Genomic DNA, 18,042 nt, shown 5'->3' on the forward strand with positions numbered 1-18,042 from the left:
CAGAGATGTCCTTGCGTTATCCTGTGGGTGGCGCGCTAATGTTGATTGACAGGCTCGGAGAACAGCATAAAATGCTCTATTATAATTGCCTTAATATAGCATTTATCACCTCCAAATGTTGATTTTGAATGTTACAAGTTGTGGAGCAATTCGAGTGAGGAAAGACGATCATATGTCTATTCTCAGAATAATAATAAAACAAATACAATAGAACCATATAAAGGCTATTCATGTGAGCACATTTAGCGTGTATTCACACCAGGAAAGTCCGCTAGTTCATTTGCTTTGGTCCGGACCAAATACAATGTTGATTTTTTTAGTTTGGTGCGGTTCGCTTTCACACTGCCCTTTTTGCAAGTGAACCAGAAATTCTAAACAAAACCACACATGTGCTAAGGTCATCCATTCATTGGACAGAAATTCTCAAGCAGGGAAAAACAGGCTAATCATGGAGATCTTTTATAGTGCAATTTTTATTCTTTTACTGATTTGGTGTTATCAAATAGTAACGCAATATGAAGAAACTTATGAGCATCATATGAGAATGTCAGATAAAGGTAAGAATAATACATAATTCGGAACTGTAAAGGGTCTATTTTTATTTGTGTGCACTCACAATATCAAGAAAACGTTCTTCTTTTGTAAAATATAAAAAAAATAAAAAATAGGATGCGCTTGCCATCTCGGGTCTTGAACAGGAGCGCTTCACAAAGATGAACCGAAACTCAGCGAATATTTTCCTTACAGACATGATGAATATATCTATAAAAAGCTTTAAATGACTACAAAATGAAATAATTCAAATCCAAAACAAAAACTCTTATTATTATGTAATCCGTAAAGATGCATTTCTTTCTAAAGCCGCGTCCAATGTTGAGATGGCGAGTCAGGATCATCAACTTCATCTTTGCGACACTGACTCATAAAACACTAGTTTATTAATAAATAATTAAAATAGCTCCTTACTATTTTCCCCTAACATAGTCATGGTAATTTTTGCGGCAAGCTTTAGCCTATTTAGCGCGCTCACGTCACGTTGCTGTGCGCCATGGTCACATGATGGATTAAATCAAACCAAACAAGACAGGTGTGAATACACCCTTAAACTAAAGGATTTATACTTTAATCTGATCCACTACTCCACATAGAAAAAAAACCAGACATACCAACTAGTTACTGACCTGATGCAGAAACATAGCTGAAGCGGATTGATATCGTCTTGGTGGAGTGAGGTTCACGTAAGGTAACGTGAAAGTAAGCGGGGCAGTCTCAAAACTGCCCCAATGGCTCTCAGTTAGAGTGCTTTCCCCTTTTCACCACAGATTTATGTTGCAAAATTGTGGGGCGCTGTTGAGCTCAGGAGGTCTCAGGCACCGTCTGCCCCGCTTAGTATCATGTATACATGCCTGCTAAAGCCATGCGCGTGATTTTAATATATACTGCTTACTTTATGACTTAAAATAGTATCAAAAATCTAAAAAATATTTGTTGCAGAATGCTGAACACATTTACAATTTATTATTGTTTCAGTTTATATAGAGGTCTATGTTGTGGATTAATATTTTGCCCATATAGACGAGCCGCACCTGGATATATATAGATGCATACTGTATATATAGATACATAGATACATACATACATAGACACATACACACATAAACAACTCTTATAGTTACGGCACCAAGTGTTTAAGGTGTTTTTATGCAGTTAAAATAAATGTGTTTGCAGCATGTCATAATCTGATATTTCACAAATTAAGTTACATACATTAGATTACTTGGATTGAAACATAGCTGAAGTCAGTTATGTGGTCTTTTGGCTTTCAAGTCAATGGAATAATTAGCGCGCTATAATTTCGTCAATAAATGGAATATTTAGCGCACTATAATTTCGTCAATAAAATGATAACGAGTTCGATAAATGTTTGATATAATGTTTATGCGCAAAAGGGGAATGAAACAGTGCTAATCATTTGTGCTGCACCACGCGGACCATTTACCTGCTCGGCTCAAAGTTCAAACGACAGCGCAGTGCGAGCTTACTAGAGCAGACGTGTTCACTCGCTGATAAGTTTCGCTCACGCAACCACTAAACAGCGCTGTGCTGTGAGATCCAATGTGAAGCGCTTGAATTCAGCAAAGAACACAAATGACACTGTGATTTAAACTATTTTAAAGCCTGATGAAACAGTGCTGACAAAGAAAGACTTTTCAATCTATAAATCACCATCATTTACCATGGATTTACTGTAGTAACACTAAATGCACCATGGTATTGTGGCAGAAATGTGGGATATTCATATGGAATTTTATTATCTTTTTATTATTAATTTAGACGTGTATTAAAGGAGTAATGGAATATAAATACAGTATTTTTTTGTGATTTAAGCTATAGCATTTGTGCATTTACACTAAATGTTTTGTAAAATATTATATTTTTACCATGGTATTGAGGTGCTATATGTGTGGTTTTAACTGTGGTTATCATGATCTAAATGTATGCTACTATGGAAGACCAGTGGTTATTATTAATAAAACTCAAACAGTCAGAATATTTAAATTTCACCATACAAAAATTAGGTTGTTTCAATTTTTACAGATGTTACCGTTTTGATAATGAACATACATTTACATCTGTATCCTAACTCAAGCTACTGTCAAATGTGCATTTCTAAGAAACAACAAAATGTAATATTATTAATATTGCAGCCTGCACTGCAAACTGTGCTGAATATACACATTATCCAATTCAGGCAACACAAACCTTTTTCATGATTTGAAACAATATCACTCATTAGAACTTGCACAAACTAAGAAACTTTTTTTCTATTAGTAATAGAAAAAAGTTACTGGCAGCCACTCTGCTCGCCCTTAGCCCACCATCAGCACGGTGCGAGCTCCGCGGGACTGCCATCCTCCAGCGTCGCCGTGGCTGGAGCATCCCTTGACTCCGCCTCCAGCCTCTAACCCCTGGACTCCGCCTCGGCCCATGGACCCATCGGCTCCACCATGGCTCCTAGCTCCCTCCTCTCCGCCGTCCACTAGCTCCGCCGGGCTCCCTCGTCCCTCCAGCTCCGGCTTGGTCTGGCGTCGACCATCCTGCGCCTCGGGACTCCACTCCTCCGGCTGCGCCTCGTCCCTCCGGCTCAGTCAGGCTCCTTCATCCCTTCGGCTCCTCCTCAGTCCTCTTTCGCTCTGGCTCCACCGCGGCCTTTCGGATCCATGCCTCCGCATCAGTCGCCGGCGCCATCTGCTCCGCCTTGGCCCTCTGGATCCTCCCCGTCGCCCTGGCTCATCGGCTCTCCATCTCCGCCTCGGGCTCCTCCTCCACCCGCTCCGCTGCCGTTGGTCGGCCCCCTGGAGTCATCGGCCCTTCCTCCTCCATGGCTCCTCCCTCCGTCGGCTCCACCGTGGGTCGCCATCATGGCTGTGGCCTGGGTCTTGCTTGGCCCTTCCTGCTCCCAAGTTCTTCCTGTCACCTCCCTGGCTCCTCCCTCCATCGTCACCTCCCTTGACTCTGTCTGCCAGCCCCCTCCCGGGTGACCCCACCCGTGCCCCCCCTCTGTTGTTCTATACTGGCAGCCACTCTGCTCGCCCTTAGCCCACCATCAGCACGGTGCGAGCTCCGCGGGACTGCCATCCTCCAGCGTCGCCGTGGCTGGAGCATCCCTTGACTCCGCCTCCAGCCTCTAACCCCTGGACTCCGCCTCGGCCCATGGACCCATCGGCTCCACCATGGCTCCTAGCTCCCTCCTCTCCGCCGTCCACTAGCTCCGCCGGGCTCCCTCGTCCCTCCAGCTCCGGCTTGGTCTGGCGTCGACCATCCTGCGCCTCGGGACTCCACTCCTCCGGCTGCGCCTCGTCCCTCCGGCTCAGTCAGGCTCCTTCATCCCTTCGGCTCCTCCTCAGTCCTCTGTCGCTCTGGCTCCACCGCGGCCTTTCGGATCCATGCCTCCGCATCAGTCGCCGGCGCCATCTGCTCCGCCTTGGCCCTCTGGATCCTCCCCGTCGCCCTGGCTCATCGGCTCTCCATCTCCGCCTCGGGCTCCTCCTCCACCCGCTCCGCTGCCGTTGGTCGGCCCCCTGGAGTCATCGGCCCTTCCTCCTCCATGGCTCCTCCCTCCGTCGGCTCCACCGTGGGTCGCCATCATGGCTGTGGCCTGGGTCTTGCTTGGCCCTTCCTGCTCCCAAGTTCTTCCTGTCACCTCCCTGGCTCCTCCCTCCATCGTCACCTCCCTTGACTCTGTCTGCCAGCCCCCTCCCGGGTGACCCCACCCGTGCCCCCCCTCTGTTGTTCTATGACACAAGGACATGCCTTCCGGGAGGGGGGCGATATGTCACGCCCCTGGACTCATTCTGTGTGTTTTTCCCTCTCCATGTGCCTGCCCTGACCCAGTTTTCTCCCATGTTAGTTGTTTCATTAGCTCCTGGTGTTTCTCGTTATCCCCTCCTCTAGTCCTGTGTATTTAAAGTGAGTCCTATTCAGAGTTCCGGTATCTGGTATTGAATGTTCGTCTCTCCCCGCTACGTGTGTGTTCCTGGTTCCATTGAATGTTTATTAAAGTCTGTTAGTTTGAAGTATTCTCCACTTCTCCTCGTTCCTCGCTCCATGCTCCTCACAGTAGCGTTTCGTGACCGACTGATATGAAATGAAATTTTATTGTGACAATTATTTTGGCCATATCGCCCAGCCCTAGACTGAACCCAATTTGGTATTTGCTGGCTGATAAATGGATTACATGCCTTTTTAATCCAATCCGTCAGACCTGTGACACTTGATTGCCTAAATCTATATATACAGTACCTTTTGAACCGTTTGCCCTATTTCAGCTTGTGTTTACAGAGAGAGCTTCCTCTGTGTTATAGCCCTGCTCTAATAATAAGCTTAAAAGGTAGACAGTGCATATGTTGCAGCCAATAAGGTCGCATAATTCGCTTTGACATACTTTCCCTTCTATTTCTCGATTAGCTCTTTTTTAAGTTGCACTCTCTTCTCAGCCTTCATGCTTCCTGCTGCAGCATCACTTTCTTGATTTAGGGAAAAGCCACCCAGTGCAGCACTTTTGTTGGTTATCCCTTGACAGCAGCTTTAAAACTCTCTCTTATCTCTTTACTCAACCCACTCACATAAATGTATCTGCATACAACAGAATTCAGTACATATTAATAATGAGAAATCTTCCCCTTCACTGCACAAGGGGAAGCAACTAACATGAAGTCCAACTTCTCAATTCTGCACTCTTAAAGTTGGTCGTGAGTTCATTAGAGAATTGTACTCTGGTGTTAATTTACAGTGTTTCTGTCTGTTTCTGTCCAGGGAGAGAAGGTGAATTATGAGAAGTTTAAGAGCTGGCTTCTGCAGAATAAAGATGCTTTCACGTTCTCCCGCTGGCTGCTCTCAGGTGGTGTGTGTGTCACGTTGACCGACGACAGCGACACACCCACTTTCTATCAAACCCTGGCAGGTGTCACACACTGTAAGTGTCACTATTTTCTATAAGTATTATCTGAATGCCCTCTCAGTACTCTCTGAATACTTCCTCTCAATAAGCTCTCAAAACTCTCTGCCTGTATTCTTTGAATACTCTCTCACTCTGGTTCCAGAAGTATTTTCTCCATTCATTTTCTTCTTGGTTATTAAAATGATTTTCAAAAGAACTCTAAGCCTTGAACTACAGCAGCCATCTCTGAGTTTTGAAAAGCTTGAGAAAAAGAGGGTACAATCATATACTTGTAAACTTTTTTTTTTTGAGGTACTGAGCTACAATTATAACAAAATGACTGTACAATTTAAAATTAATGTTGTACACTACTGTTGAAAAGTTTGGGGTTGTTAAAATGTTGAAATAAGTCTCTTATAATCACCAAGGTTATATTTATTTGATCAAAAATACTGTAAAAACAGTAATATTGTGTTAGTACAAATTAAAATAACTTTTCTATTTTAATGTTTTAAAATGTAGCTTATTCATGTGATGGCTGAATTTTCAACAGCTGTATATTACTCAAGCTTCCAGTCTGTATTGCAAAACATTAATATATACACGGATAAGTTTGATAGTGTAAGTAGACTCAATTAAATCTAATTAATCTTTTCTTGTTTTTATGGTAACAGCAACTTCTCTGATTGGTGGATAAAGGAAGATATCTTAAGTATTATGGGAAGTGTAGTACTTCAATTAGGCAACTGTTGAAAATCACACTAACTTATGGCCTTTGGAGAAGCATATACCATCAGTCTCAGAGCTCATAATGAGTCTGCCCTGAAAGATTTTTACATTATCATAAGAAATCGATTTCTCTATATGGACATAGAAATGAATAGTATTTTTGCTTTCCGAACCCGACTTTGACTGCCTCTACTTCCTGAATACTCTCTCACTATTCCATTGGTACTTTCTGAATATGCTCTCAATGCTCTCAGGACTGGCTGCTTACAGAAATATGTGTTTTAATAAGAAATGACTAAAAGGCTATCATTTAAACGTACAAGAGACACTGTGTGTCGCTGAAGCTGACAGTCATCTGCTCTTTGATTGTCCATGCTGTAGATGTTTAAGGCAGGTTGCAAGTCTCGTTTTGTCCACTTCCCTCTCCTCCCCGATACACAGGAGGCATCAGAAAATCAGCCGGCCTGTCCTCCACCAGGAGAGAGGCATCTGTGTGAGATAATGGCGAGTGACAGGCAACACTTCCCACTCAGTGAACACACACACAGCATTTGAACACACTCAGCCCTGCTGCAGCTGTCACTGCCACCCAGCTATTAAAATCAGACTGACACGGTGAAGGAAATGGCTGCATTCACTCTGAGACCCCAAGTCCGTACAGTGACAGAATCTGAGCACTAGCTCTTCTCATAGAGACAATGATTTATTTAGGGGCTGAAGATCTCTCACCCGCTTAGTCACTCAGTGCTTTTGCTGTCATTAAATCGTAATGTGGGAAGCCTGTAATGTTTTCAGTTATGAGTGTGCTGCATGGCCCAGTTGATCCACATTCACAAGTGACCATGCTGTGATAGCCATGATTTCATCTTAGATTGGTGTTTTTTATAATAATAATTATAATACAATATTATTATTATTTATTTATTTATTTAGTTTTTACTTGTATAATTTACTTTATTTATTCCCTAGTGAAAAAATACTAAAATGTATTTAAAATGTTTTATTTTGTATTTTTTGTATACTACAAAAGAAAAAAAGAGCTAAAGGCAAAAGAAGTGAATAATGTCAATAATGAATTTGAGGTTTTCACAAAAAATTGGTTCATTAAGCCCTCGTCTAGCGATCCCAATGCTCCAAATAGTAATTAAACATCTAAAATGATCTTTATTTGTACGTTTTCTGAGAGGAGTACCTTTTTCTCTGCTCACTTCTGGACAACTGCTGCTGCTTCTCACCACATGTTGTAGGTCTACTGTTGCAGAGCGCAGCATTCCAACTTTGTGAACATTCATATCGAATGCTCGATGACATGAGTCCAAACCAGTGAAATATGATTTCCAAACCCATGCTTTACGAAAACAGTACGATCTCGCTGACTGACATTTGCAAAGCGCGTGCATTAGACGCGCCTTTCCAAGAGCGTGATCTCCCCATTATTGCGAAATATGTCTTGGCGAGATTCAAACAAACATAATCTGTTATGTCTAACAATAACGTTTAGTTGAAAAATCTGATGTGTAACTATATTAGATCCATGCATTACAATAGGTCTTAATATAGATCTGTCTCAATGTTAATCAAACATTAAAAGAAAAGATGGAATCACTCGCTGCTCTTGATTAAACTACTGTTTATTTGCATCTTTGTTCTTATTTTTAATAACAAAGATAAAATACAAAATATCTATGTTGTGATTAATAATCAAGCGGCAACCTCCCGCTCTCTCTCGTGATGCCAACAAGGAAGTGACTTAAACTGTAATTCATCAACTGGCTGCTAGAGGCTGGCTGGAAAAGGGAGTCATTCCATAGACTCCCCATGTTAAAATGCCCAACTTTACAGCAGAAAAAAAACATGTTTACAGCCTGGTTCAAAAAATGATTTTGGTTTATATAGCTAATTTTGTCTAATTCTAGCTAAAGTCATCCGTTTAAATTATATTAAGCCTTAAAGTTCTGCATAATTAAGGGCGTGGCCACTTGAGTGACAGGTGGATTGCCGCTGCAGTCACCACCGTCGAGCTAGGTGGGTATGGTTTCAGCAACCAGCTCCCGCCTTTTTGCCCATTTTCGATTATTCGGGAGTGACGTGCGGTGACGCGCTGCCAAGATGGCGACGGCCGCCTCCGCCCACTTTTGAGCTTCAAAAACCTCTTCAGGAACCTACGGGTGACGTCACGGACACTACGTCCATGTTTTTATACAGTCTATGTTAATAATATAGTAATTATTATTAAGAAAGGAATTGGAGGAAAATATGGAACGTTGCTTGGTGATTTTGCTTTGGAATCTTCAGAAAACTTTAACCCGATTTTTCTCTAAATCAGATCTGTTGACTGTCTCTATCACCTTCAAACGGCTGTAGCTCAGTAATTTCTTGTCCAATTCCAACAAGTCATATGTCATTTTGAATATTTGTAATGGAGAATGTGAAAATAAAAAGAACTCATTTTTGAAAATTTGCTCATTCCGACTCATTTTGCCAGCACGGGTCACAAATACATTTACTTACAGTATTTATGTGCTTAATAAAAATATCCTGCAATTGCACTAAACAGGTATACTTAAAGTCTGCTAAATTGGAACAACTAATTTTGTACTTTATGCACTTTAATTGTGCGGAAGTAGTGCTGAAGTAAACTAAGGATATACTGAAGTCTATTTGATTGTGCTAAAGTGGAACTATTGCAAGTATGCTTCAGGTACACTTTAAATATATTGCATTTAAAGACTGATATTATACAGAGATATTACAATCCTTATTAATAGAGATATTAAAACACATTTTAGGCATAATATTAAAGGGGTCATATGATGTTGCTAAAAATAACATTATTTGGTGTATTTGGTGTAATGAAATGTGTTTATGCGGTTTAAGGTTAAAAAAACACATTATTTTCCACATACTGTACATTATTGTCTTTCTGAAACGCGTCGATTTTTACAAAGCTCATCGGTCTGAAAAGCGAGGTGTGCTCTGATTGGCCAGCTGTCCAGTGCGTTGTGATTGGCCGAATACCTCAAGCGTATTACCATACTGTGATGCCCTGTCCGGCCGGAGCGACGAGACAAAAACATTAAAACCCATTATAAACGAGGCATTTGTTGCATCCAGTGGGAACATAATTACTGATTAAAATGACTTATACTGTGCAATAAAGAAATACTCTAAATAAAGTTTAATTATCATTTTATATCTGTAAGTTGGAAATGATATGTAAATAAATATGTTAATGGATTCGAAGTATACATAGTATTTTTACTTAGTAGTTTTTTACTAGGGTTTTTAATGACTATTTAGGTTTATTTAAATTAAATTAATTTTAAAAAATTATGTCTAATCTGTCTATCGTTCTATCTGTCATTCTAGTTGGCTTTCTATCTAGCTTTCTACCTGGCTATCTATTGTTCTGGTTCTATTTATCCTTTCCTTTGTTAACCATTTTTAAGACTCTCCCCAAATATTATTTTTGCATTAAATTGATCAAGGACTGAGGTAGCTTTGTTTGACTGCAAAAATCTGGATAAACGTGTGTTAGACTGTGCATTGTAAATTTATCTTTTTTTAAGGGTGTTTGGATATTTTACTGGGAATGAGAAAAATTGATTTGACTGAGAAACTGATTCGGTTTGTTCAGATGTTAGAATTGATAATGCTGTGCAGGTAGGTAGCTCAGTAGGCTTTGAAACACAACCATTAATACAGGGCAGGAGCAAACCAATATCGACAAGCCTGTTCTGTTTGTGATTTAAAGCAGTTGCCTATAGGTTGCTTCAAACAGCATACACAGCAGTTGTTTGCCTTTGTCATTAATCAATTGACTGTATACAGTCATTATTGGAAGGTCAATTTATGCGCCTTTCTGTGTATTAGTAAGACCATGATCGATTCTGTCTATAGCATACAGTATCTCACAGAAGTGAGTACACTCCTCACATTTTGTAAATATTTTATTATATCTTTTCATGTGACAACACTGAAGAAATGACACTTTGCTACAATGTAAAGTAGTGAGTGTACAAGCTAATTTACACTGTTATACAAGCTGTGCACTCACTACTTTACATTGTAGCAAAGTGTAATTTCTTCAGTGTTGTCACATGAAAAGATATAATAAAATATTTACAAAAATGTGAGGGGTGTACTCACTTCTGTGAGATACTGTATTTCTCCACTACAGAATGAATGCACAAGGCTGTGCATTGTATTCTTTTCACTGTGTCACCGAGACAAGATACGTTTATCCTCAGACAAGATAGAAAGTTAAAAAACACAAAAGCAAGTGATTATGCAAATGGCTCAGTAAAACTAGAATTAGAAGTTTGCTTTGTCAATCAAGGACAGCTTTGGCTCTCCATCTCTAGCCAATCAGAGAAACTACCTGGGCAACCCACGGTAATCTGTAGCCCGCTCCAGATTATCCTCTTAGCTCAGTGAGAGGGCTGTGTGTGTGCTGTTGGTGTGAGGTAGTCATGATCTGTGTGATCTGTGTGAGCTCGTGTGGGTTTATGGGTTCATGCGTCTTCCAGAATATGCCTCACACCAGGCCAAGTGCAAACAGGCAAGAGGCCTATCAGAAAGAAGAAAGTGAAGGCTGGGTGACAGTAATCTGTGAGAAAGAAAGGGAGTTGGATTGCATACGGAAATGGAGAGTAACTGTATTTTGCCAACATAACGATTGCTATGGTACACGCCGTATCTAACATCCAGAGCCGTGACATGTGCTGTGGAATATGGTATGGTTCTTCTGTTGCAACTCTGATAGAGTCGCTCCTTTAGGTGAGTACTGGCATTTGGAGGTGTGTAGTTGACAAATAATATGTTTATGTAGCTGTATGGTAGCTATATGTAAATATAATAGCTTTATGGTAACTATTCACCTTCATGGTTTTATTCTTTAGATTTTTTTATGGTTTTGAAAGAAGTTTTTTGTTCTCACCTAGGCTGCATTCATTTGATCAAAAATACTGTACAACAGCAATATTGTAAGATATTATTCAAATTTAAAATATCTATTTTCTGTTTTATAATATATTTTAAAATGTCATTTATTCCTGTGATGACAGCTGAATTTTCAGCAGGCATTACTCCAGTCTTCAATGTCACATGAGCAATGATCCTTCAGAAGTCATTCTGATGATGAGAAATCATATGCTGATTTGGTGCACAAGTAATATTTCTTTTTATTATTAATGTTGAAAACAATTGTGCTGGTTACTATTTTTGTGGAAACTATGAATAATAATTTTTTATCAATAGAAAGTTTAAAAGAACAACATTTATTTTGAAATAGAAATTATAGACATTATCAAACATTATGTTTTTCTGTCACTTTTAATCAATTTAATGTGTCCTTGCTGGGAAGAAAAAAAATATATTTAAAAAATATCTTACTGGCCCCAAACATAGGCACACACTTATGTATTTACTTATGTGCTTTTTTCACTAATATTTTTGAATCATCGTTTAGCTCACTGACAAATTCATTTAAAAAGTATAAATATTCTGTATAGTGTTTCAATATGTGGGCATAACTAAATAAGGGCTCTATCATTGATTTTATTTTTTTATTTTTTATTTCAGTGTAGAGTGAAATGTCATTCCCACTGCCATTTAAATGACAAACACTTTAATGTTGAAGTGGCATCAAAGATGGAATCTGTTCCCAAGAGAGATGGCTAATGTTTGTGATATTAAATACAAAAGTGTACTCTCGTGTCTCAGCCTAGACCTGTAATTTCTCCTCTGTCATGGTCTGTATGTGTTCTGTGCCTTCTTACAGGACAGCAAGAAAAGTCATGGAAACGTAGCGCAAGTAATGGCTGGAATGGGTTTTGTCAGCTTGAGAGGCCTGACAGTGTCACGCTAGCCAGAGAAACAATGCCTGTCTTCCTGCCATAATGCATTGCACGACCAGAGGATATCACAAGCTATGGCTAGCTTGAAATTAACTGCACATGGTGCCTCATATTAAGATGTACCTCAACGATCAAGGCTGTAAACATTCAGGATAAACGATGGCTCTTTTCTTATTCATACGGCACATAATAAGTGTTAAAGATTAGCATTCGTTGTCCAGTGCACATCAGTGAATAACACTCGAGCAGTTATTCAGATCCCAACAGCTATTCTAAACTAATTATTGTTCTTGGTAATAATAATAACGTTGCTCTGAATAATGATAATTCTTCGTCACTGCATTAATTACGTGGTGTACTGTAATGACTTCATTCCACAGGAAGATTTGTTGTTAAATGTTGTTTGGCATTATGCTAAATGCATTTCAAATGGGAAGTTTATATTAGGACTAGAGTTTCTTTTGAAACCACTTGTGAAATGACACTGAATCATTGATAGTGATTTGTAGTGAGTGGGTTCGTACCCCATAGATCCCTTGTGTTTCTGCTCTTTCAGTTTTCAGCCCTCAGACAGTAAACCTGCTCTCCCAGAGCACTATGGGAATAATGACTATTGACCCAATCCAATCATACTCCCAATTGTCCATCAAACCACAGAGGTTTAACTGTGCTGCTGGAGTCTGAGATAACAGGGGAGTTTCAGTGCAATCCAGAGGCTGTTCATTAAGATGCCTTTTATTTCTGTCCCAAGAAACCCCTAGGACATTCTCTCTCTCTCTTTTTTTTTTGTATGGATCGGTTTGCTTATTTATTTATGGAGTACATTCTCTGAGATGTTTTGTGTTTTGAATAATAGACAGGGGAGGAGGCTGAAATTAACATCAGGCTAAACAAAAGATCAGATTTGTTATTCCTGTGTTTTGACGCTTGCCTTATGTGTGACGGTCAGTGTGGGAGGGGAAAGACCAATCCTATTAGCCTAAGCTAGAGATTATGGCCAAGCAAGAAGAGTTGACCTAGGTCCTCTTAACTCCAACAAACTAAAAGGACTATATATGGCGTTTACGGAGGGAGTAACTTGAGTCATGCTTTCACCTAGTAGCTGTTATGTAATCAATCATCATAAATGTTAATCATCTAATCAGAGCCCATGTCACTCACCGGAGCCCACTTACAGTCTGCTAGAGTTGTGGTTTCTAATTTATTATGAAAATGATTCCTGTGTCTATTTTAAGAAAATGTCATCCAAACAGTGAACATTCAGTCAGTTAGAAACTTGTTTTCTGTAAAAGTTTCTTGCCATATAACAAACTCAAAAAAGGACAAACTAGTGCCATAAAACTGGAGTCTATATGACTTATTTCAGGTCTTTTGAAACCATATAATAGCTATGTACAAGGAAATTGTCAGTGTTATTACAAAATATTTTATGTAGTATTATAGTATTTATTCATATTTTGAAATAGCTTTAATTTTTATATTTTAATTTTAATTTTAGTTTTTATGTGCTTTTGTCATTTTTTTAAAAAAGTTTTTTTAATATTTTAAAACATTTTTTATTTAGCTTTATTTTTAGTTTTAGCAATAATTAATGCTCAAATGCAATAATTAATGCCAAAATTCAGCATTCTCGAATATATGACATTCATAAGTTATTAATACTTTTATTTAAATATTTATATATATTTTCAGGTGTAGTAAGCATGAGGGTGAACAACATAAGGGTAATTTATTATTTAACAGCATAAATAATTACTTTTTTATAAACTGTCTGTTTAATGGCATTATTACACGGATATATTGGGACTGATATTCAATTACACAAGGAGCATATGCTCCACTGATGCTTGACACTGCACGCTAAAAGAAATTATTTCACAGAAAATCTGATTTTTGTGTGTGTGCGTGTTTCCTTTCTTGCAGTAGAAGAATCAGACATTATCGACTTGGAAAAACGCTACTGGCTGCTGAAAGCCCAGTCAAGGACAGGTCGCTTTGATTTGGAAACCTTTGTCCCTCTGGTCTCGCCCCCTATTCACGCATCGCTTAGTGAAGGTAAGGCATAATTCATTACAGCAATTTTTAAAGATTCTCAAATGGGCTGAAACACACAAACACTCACACATACATCCACCTGCGACTCATATGCTTTAAAAACATTTGCGGTACCCAGAAAAGTCACGGTTCATCTTATTTTGGTAGAAGTGGGTCTTTGCTTTTGAAATTTATTGGATCATTTGTGATAAAAGATCTCCAAAGAATCCAATTACTCTTTCTGGCTAATCTGAACACTGACATTTTCTCCCATTTTCCAGGCTTGTTTCATGCCTTTGATGAGAATCTGGACAATCATATTGACTTTAAGGAGATATCTTGCGGGCTCTCAGCGTGCTGTCGGGGCCCTGTAGCGGAGAGGCAAAAGTGTAAGCATTTTATTTTCTATCATTCTCTCTTAGTTGTTCATCTTATTCCATAGCAGATACAGGATTTTTGTGGGTGTTTTTTCAAACATTTTTAGAATAAAATCCTTTGGCTTGTTGAGGCTTATTTCGTGCCTAGCACATTATGTATTCCAAATACACACAGTTAAATAATATTCCATTATTTTTGTGCAAATTGTAAAAGTTTTTTTTTTTGAATATGTCAAAGTTCCCCATCTTATTTTCCTCCTCGTTGTATTGCAGTTTGTTTTAAAGTCTTCGATGTAGATCGGGATGGAGTTCTGTCCAGGGATGAGATCCATGAGATGGTGGTGGCGCTGCTGGAGGTGTGGAAGGATAACCGTACAGACACCCTCCCTGTAAGTGCAGAGCAGCTGATTGTCTCTTCGAACTAACCTTTTTACATGCACAGAAACAGCAATAACAACATTGTACAGTTTAACTAATCTGGTTAACCTTTTGTTACTAAACCAATTACTTCCATAGTATTAATATTCATTATTTTGTTTATGTGTATATGCTTATTAGGTGATTAATGCAAATGAGATGCAGTCATGTTGTTGCATATATGCACTAATGTGAGATTATTAAACATTTAAATGAAACTCCAATCAATTCATTATTGATTTGTGCATCCTGAGCTGTCAGTGTGTTTCTTACATCTAAAGGAGTTGTTTCATGTCAGTTATAGATTTCATGATGATCTTTCATGATTTATGCTTCTGTGTGTTTCAGGAGTTTGATTCCAGCGTGTCAGACATTGTAGAGGACATATTGAAAATGCATGACACAACAAAAGTAATTATTCTTTCATTTTCATATTGCATATAGCATATCTTGATATAAAAAAGCATTAGTTAATACCAATTCTGATTAAATTTCACATTTCAAAACCACAGCAAAAACTAATATGATAACACACCCCCTTTTAATTAAAATCTAAAATTTTAATAGAAATATGATGTAAAATATAATGTTTAATTTATATATTTAATATAAATATAATGTAAATATTAGCAAATAAAATTAAAACATTGGCGTGTAAATTAAATTTACATTTAGTCATTTAGCAGAAGCTTTTATCCAAATCGACTTACAAATAAGGACAAAAGCAATCAAAATCAACAAGAGAGCAATATGTAAGTACAAATGACAAGTCTCAGTTAGCCTAACGCAGTACTACGTGTGCAAGGTTTTTTTAAATTATATCATAAATAAAAAGAAAACAGAATAGAAAAAGAATAGAGCAAGCTAGTGTTAGAGGCCTTTTTTGCTTTTGTTAATTGTATAATAAAAAGAAAACAGATAGAATACAAAAAGATTAGAAAAGCTAGTGTTTTTTTATTTATATATATATATATTTTTTTTTAAAGAAAACAAGCAGTAAATGAATAGAGTGTATGTCTAAAAGGGACACGTTTTTTTTTTTAAGAATAGAATTAGAATAGAGAGTGCTTGAGTTAGAGGGTCAAAAAAAGATGGAAGAGATGTGTTTTTAGCCGATTCTTGAAGATGAAACTAACCTTTATCTTGTGTTTTATTCACAGCAAGGGCACTTAACCCTGGAGGACTATCAAATATGGAGTGTGAAAAGTGCCCTCGCCAATGAGTTCCTCAACTTGCTCTTTCAGGTATGATCCTGTTGTTTGCAGTATTTTTGGAGAAAGTAACAAAAAAAGTGTCTAAATGCTTCTATAATCTGTAAACACTAGTGAATCCAATAAAGTATATACGTCGTTGTCTTGGGTCTGGCCTGAAATTGCTTGTTAATCTGTTCGTCATCAGGTGTGTCATATCGTCCTTGGCCTGCGTCCTGCTACCCCTGAAGAAGAAGGCCAGATCATTAGGTGAGAGTAGGACACAGCATTACTCAGCCTATCACTGTCTGTAACTCTGCTTCATTTCAAAAGCGTCCCTACAGAGCACTTTCTCAATGTTTTAAGACAAGCCTTATGAGGGCCGTATTGTATTTCACTTTCCTATAAGCCTCATGATTAGGCTTTGTCTGTATATAAGCATCCATCATACCTCCTCTGCCTCTAACAGTGTTTTAGACCAGACAGAGATCGAGAACACAATTTCATCTTCAATTAGATTTTCCAGCGGGACTGACGGTGCTCAAAAAGATACTATAAATACTGTATCACATCAGTGTGTCTGTTGTTATTGCTTTAGCTATACTGCAAGTTTAGCATTGATGTCTTTTGATGGAAGGAGTCTTTTGTTGGGTTATTTTGGTGCTTGTGTATAAATATGATAGTTCTTTGACTGACTGACTGTTATCCACACTGATTTTGTGTGACGGCACAGGGGTTGGCTGGAGAGGGAGAGCAGACATGGGCTACAACCCGGTCAGAACTGGTTCCTGATCTCCATGCAGTGGTGGCAGCAATGGAAAGACTATGTCAGATATGTGAGTCAGCAATATGCCTATTCAGCCTCTACATAACAATGAAAAGGGGTCATATGATTAATCACTTTCCTTTTCATTTGTTTTGAAATAAGATTATTGTAAACATACTGTGCAACTAACTAAATTATGACCCATTTCCAAAGCTTGTAATTATTAGTGGACAACAGAAAAGACTAAACTGATTTAAAAATCAAGCTGGATCTTGTTTCTGTCAGGCATCAACTAGCCAAAAAGTAGCATGATGTTTTAGTTTTGCATTGCCTAGTTTTTTTATTGATAATACTGACCATATGGTGGATTTTTGATATACAACCTATTGTGTTAAACAGGATAATAAGTCGATTGTCATGGAGCAGCCGTCAATGCAAGGCAGTGGGATGAGAAGTTCTCAGTCAACAGCACCTATAGACCCTGTCCTGAACAGAATTGGAATAGTGGTCCGTTCCCCCAGTTCCCCAGAAGAAAAATTCCCTGATAACATCTCCAGCTCATCGGAGGCTTCAGAGAGCACTGGTAATAGTAAGTACAAACTCAGTTGCTAGAGTTAAAGGGTTAGTTCACGCAAAAATGAAAATGCTGCCGTTAATTACTCACCCTCAAGTCGTTCCAAACCCGTAAGACCTTCGTTCATCTTTGGAACACAAATTAAGATTTGTTAAGATTCAGAAGAGAAGAATTGTTGAATTCAAAGAATTGTTGAATAAAGTCATTATTTTTGTTTTCTTTGTGCACAAAAAGTTCATGTAGCTTCATAAAGTTAAAGGGATAGTTCACCCAAAAATGAAAATTTGATGTTTATCTGCTTACCCCCAGGGCATCCAAGATGTAGGTGACTTTGTTTCTTCAGTAGAACACATATGATGATTTTTAACTTTAACCGTTGCAGTCTTTCAGTCGTATAATGCATGGCAATGGTAACAAAATCTATGAGAGTAAAAAAAAACATGCACAGACAAATCCAAATTAAACACTGCGGCTCGTGACGATACATTGATGTCCTAAGACACGAAACGATCAGTTTGTGCCAGAAACCGAACAGTATTTATATAATTTTTTACCTCTAATACACCACTATGTCCAACTATCTTTGGGCGCGCGCACGGCATCCGGTGCGTGAGGTGTGTACGCACTCTGGCGTAGTTTACGTTAATGGGTGTGTTG

At 38.6% G+C, this 18,042-nt stretch overlaps 1 protein-coding gene across 2 annotated transcripts in view; it reads left to right on the forward strand.

Moving 5' to 3' along the window:
• The window catches only part of LOC107743689 (ubiquitin carboxyl-terminal hydrolase 32), a 69,054-nt gene that overhangs the window by 30,883 nt on the left and 20,129 nt on the right, over nt 1–18,042 (forward strand). For both annotated transcript variants that reach the window (XM_016557063.1, XM_016557064.1), the window contains exons 5-13: nt 5,317–5,476; nt 13,951–14,082; nt 14,343–14,450; nt 14,712–14,827; nt 15,204–15,266; nt 16,016–16,099; nt 16,254–16,315; nt 16,779–16,881; nt 17,211–17,400. In XM_016557063.1, the coding sequence (XP_016412549.1) occupies nt 5,317–5,476; nt 13,951–14,082; nt 14,343–14,450; nt 14,712–14,827; nt 15,204–15,266; nt 16,016–16,099; nt 16,254–16,315; nt 16,779–16,881; nt 17,211–17,400 (1,018 nt within the window). The remainder of the gene's footprint in view (nt 1–5,316; nt 5,477–13,950; nt 14,083–14,342; nt 14,451–14,711; nt 14,828–15,203; nt 15,267–16,015; nt 16,100–16,253; nt 16,316–16,778; nt 16,882–17,210; nt 17,401–18,042) is intronic.

This window comes from Sinocyclocheilus rhinocerous, unplaced genomic scaffold, assembly GCF_001515625.1.
Source record: "Sinocyclocheilus rhinocerous isolate Xijiao unplaced genomic scaffold, SAMN03320098_v1.1 scaffold166, whole genome shotgun sequence".
Taxonomy (NCBI): Eukaryota; Metazoa; Chordata; class Actinopteri; order Cypriniformes; family Cyprinidae; genus Sinocyclocheilus; species Sinocyclocheilus rhinocerous.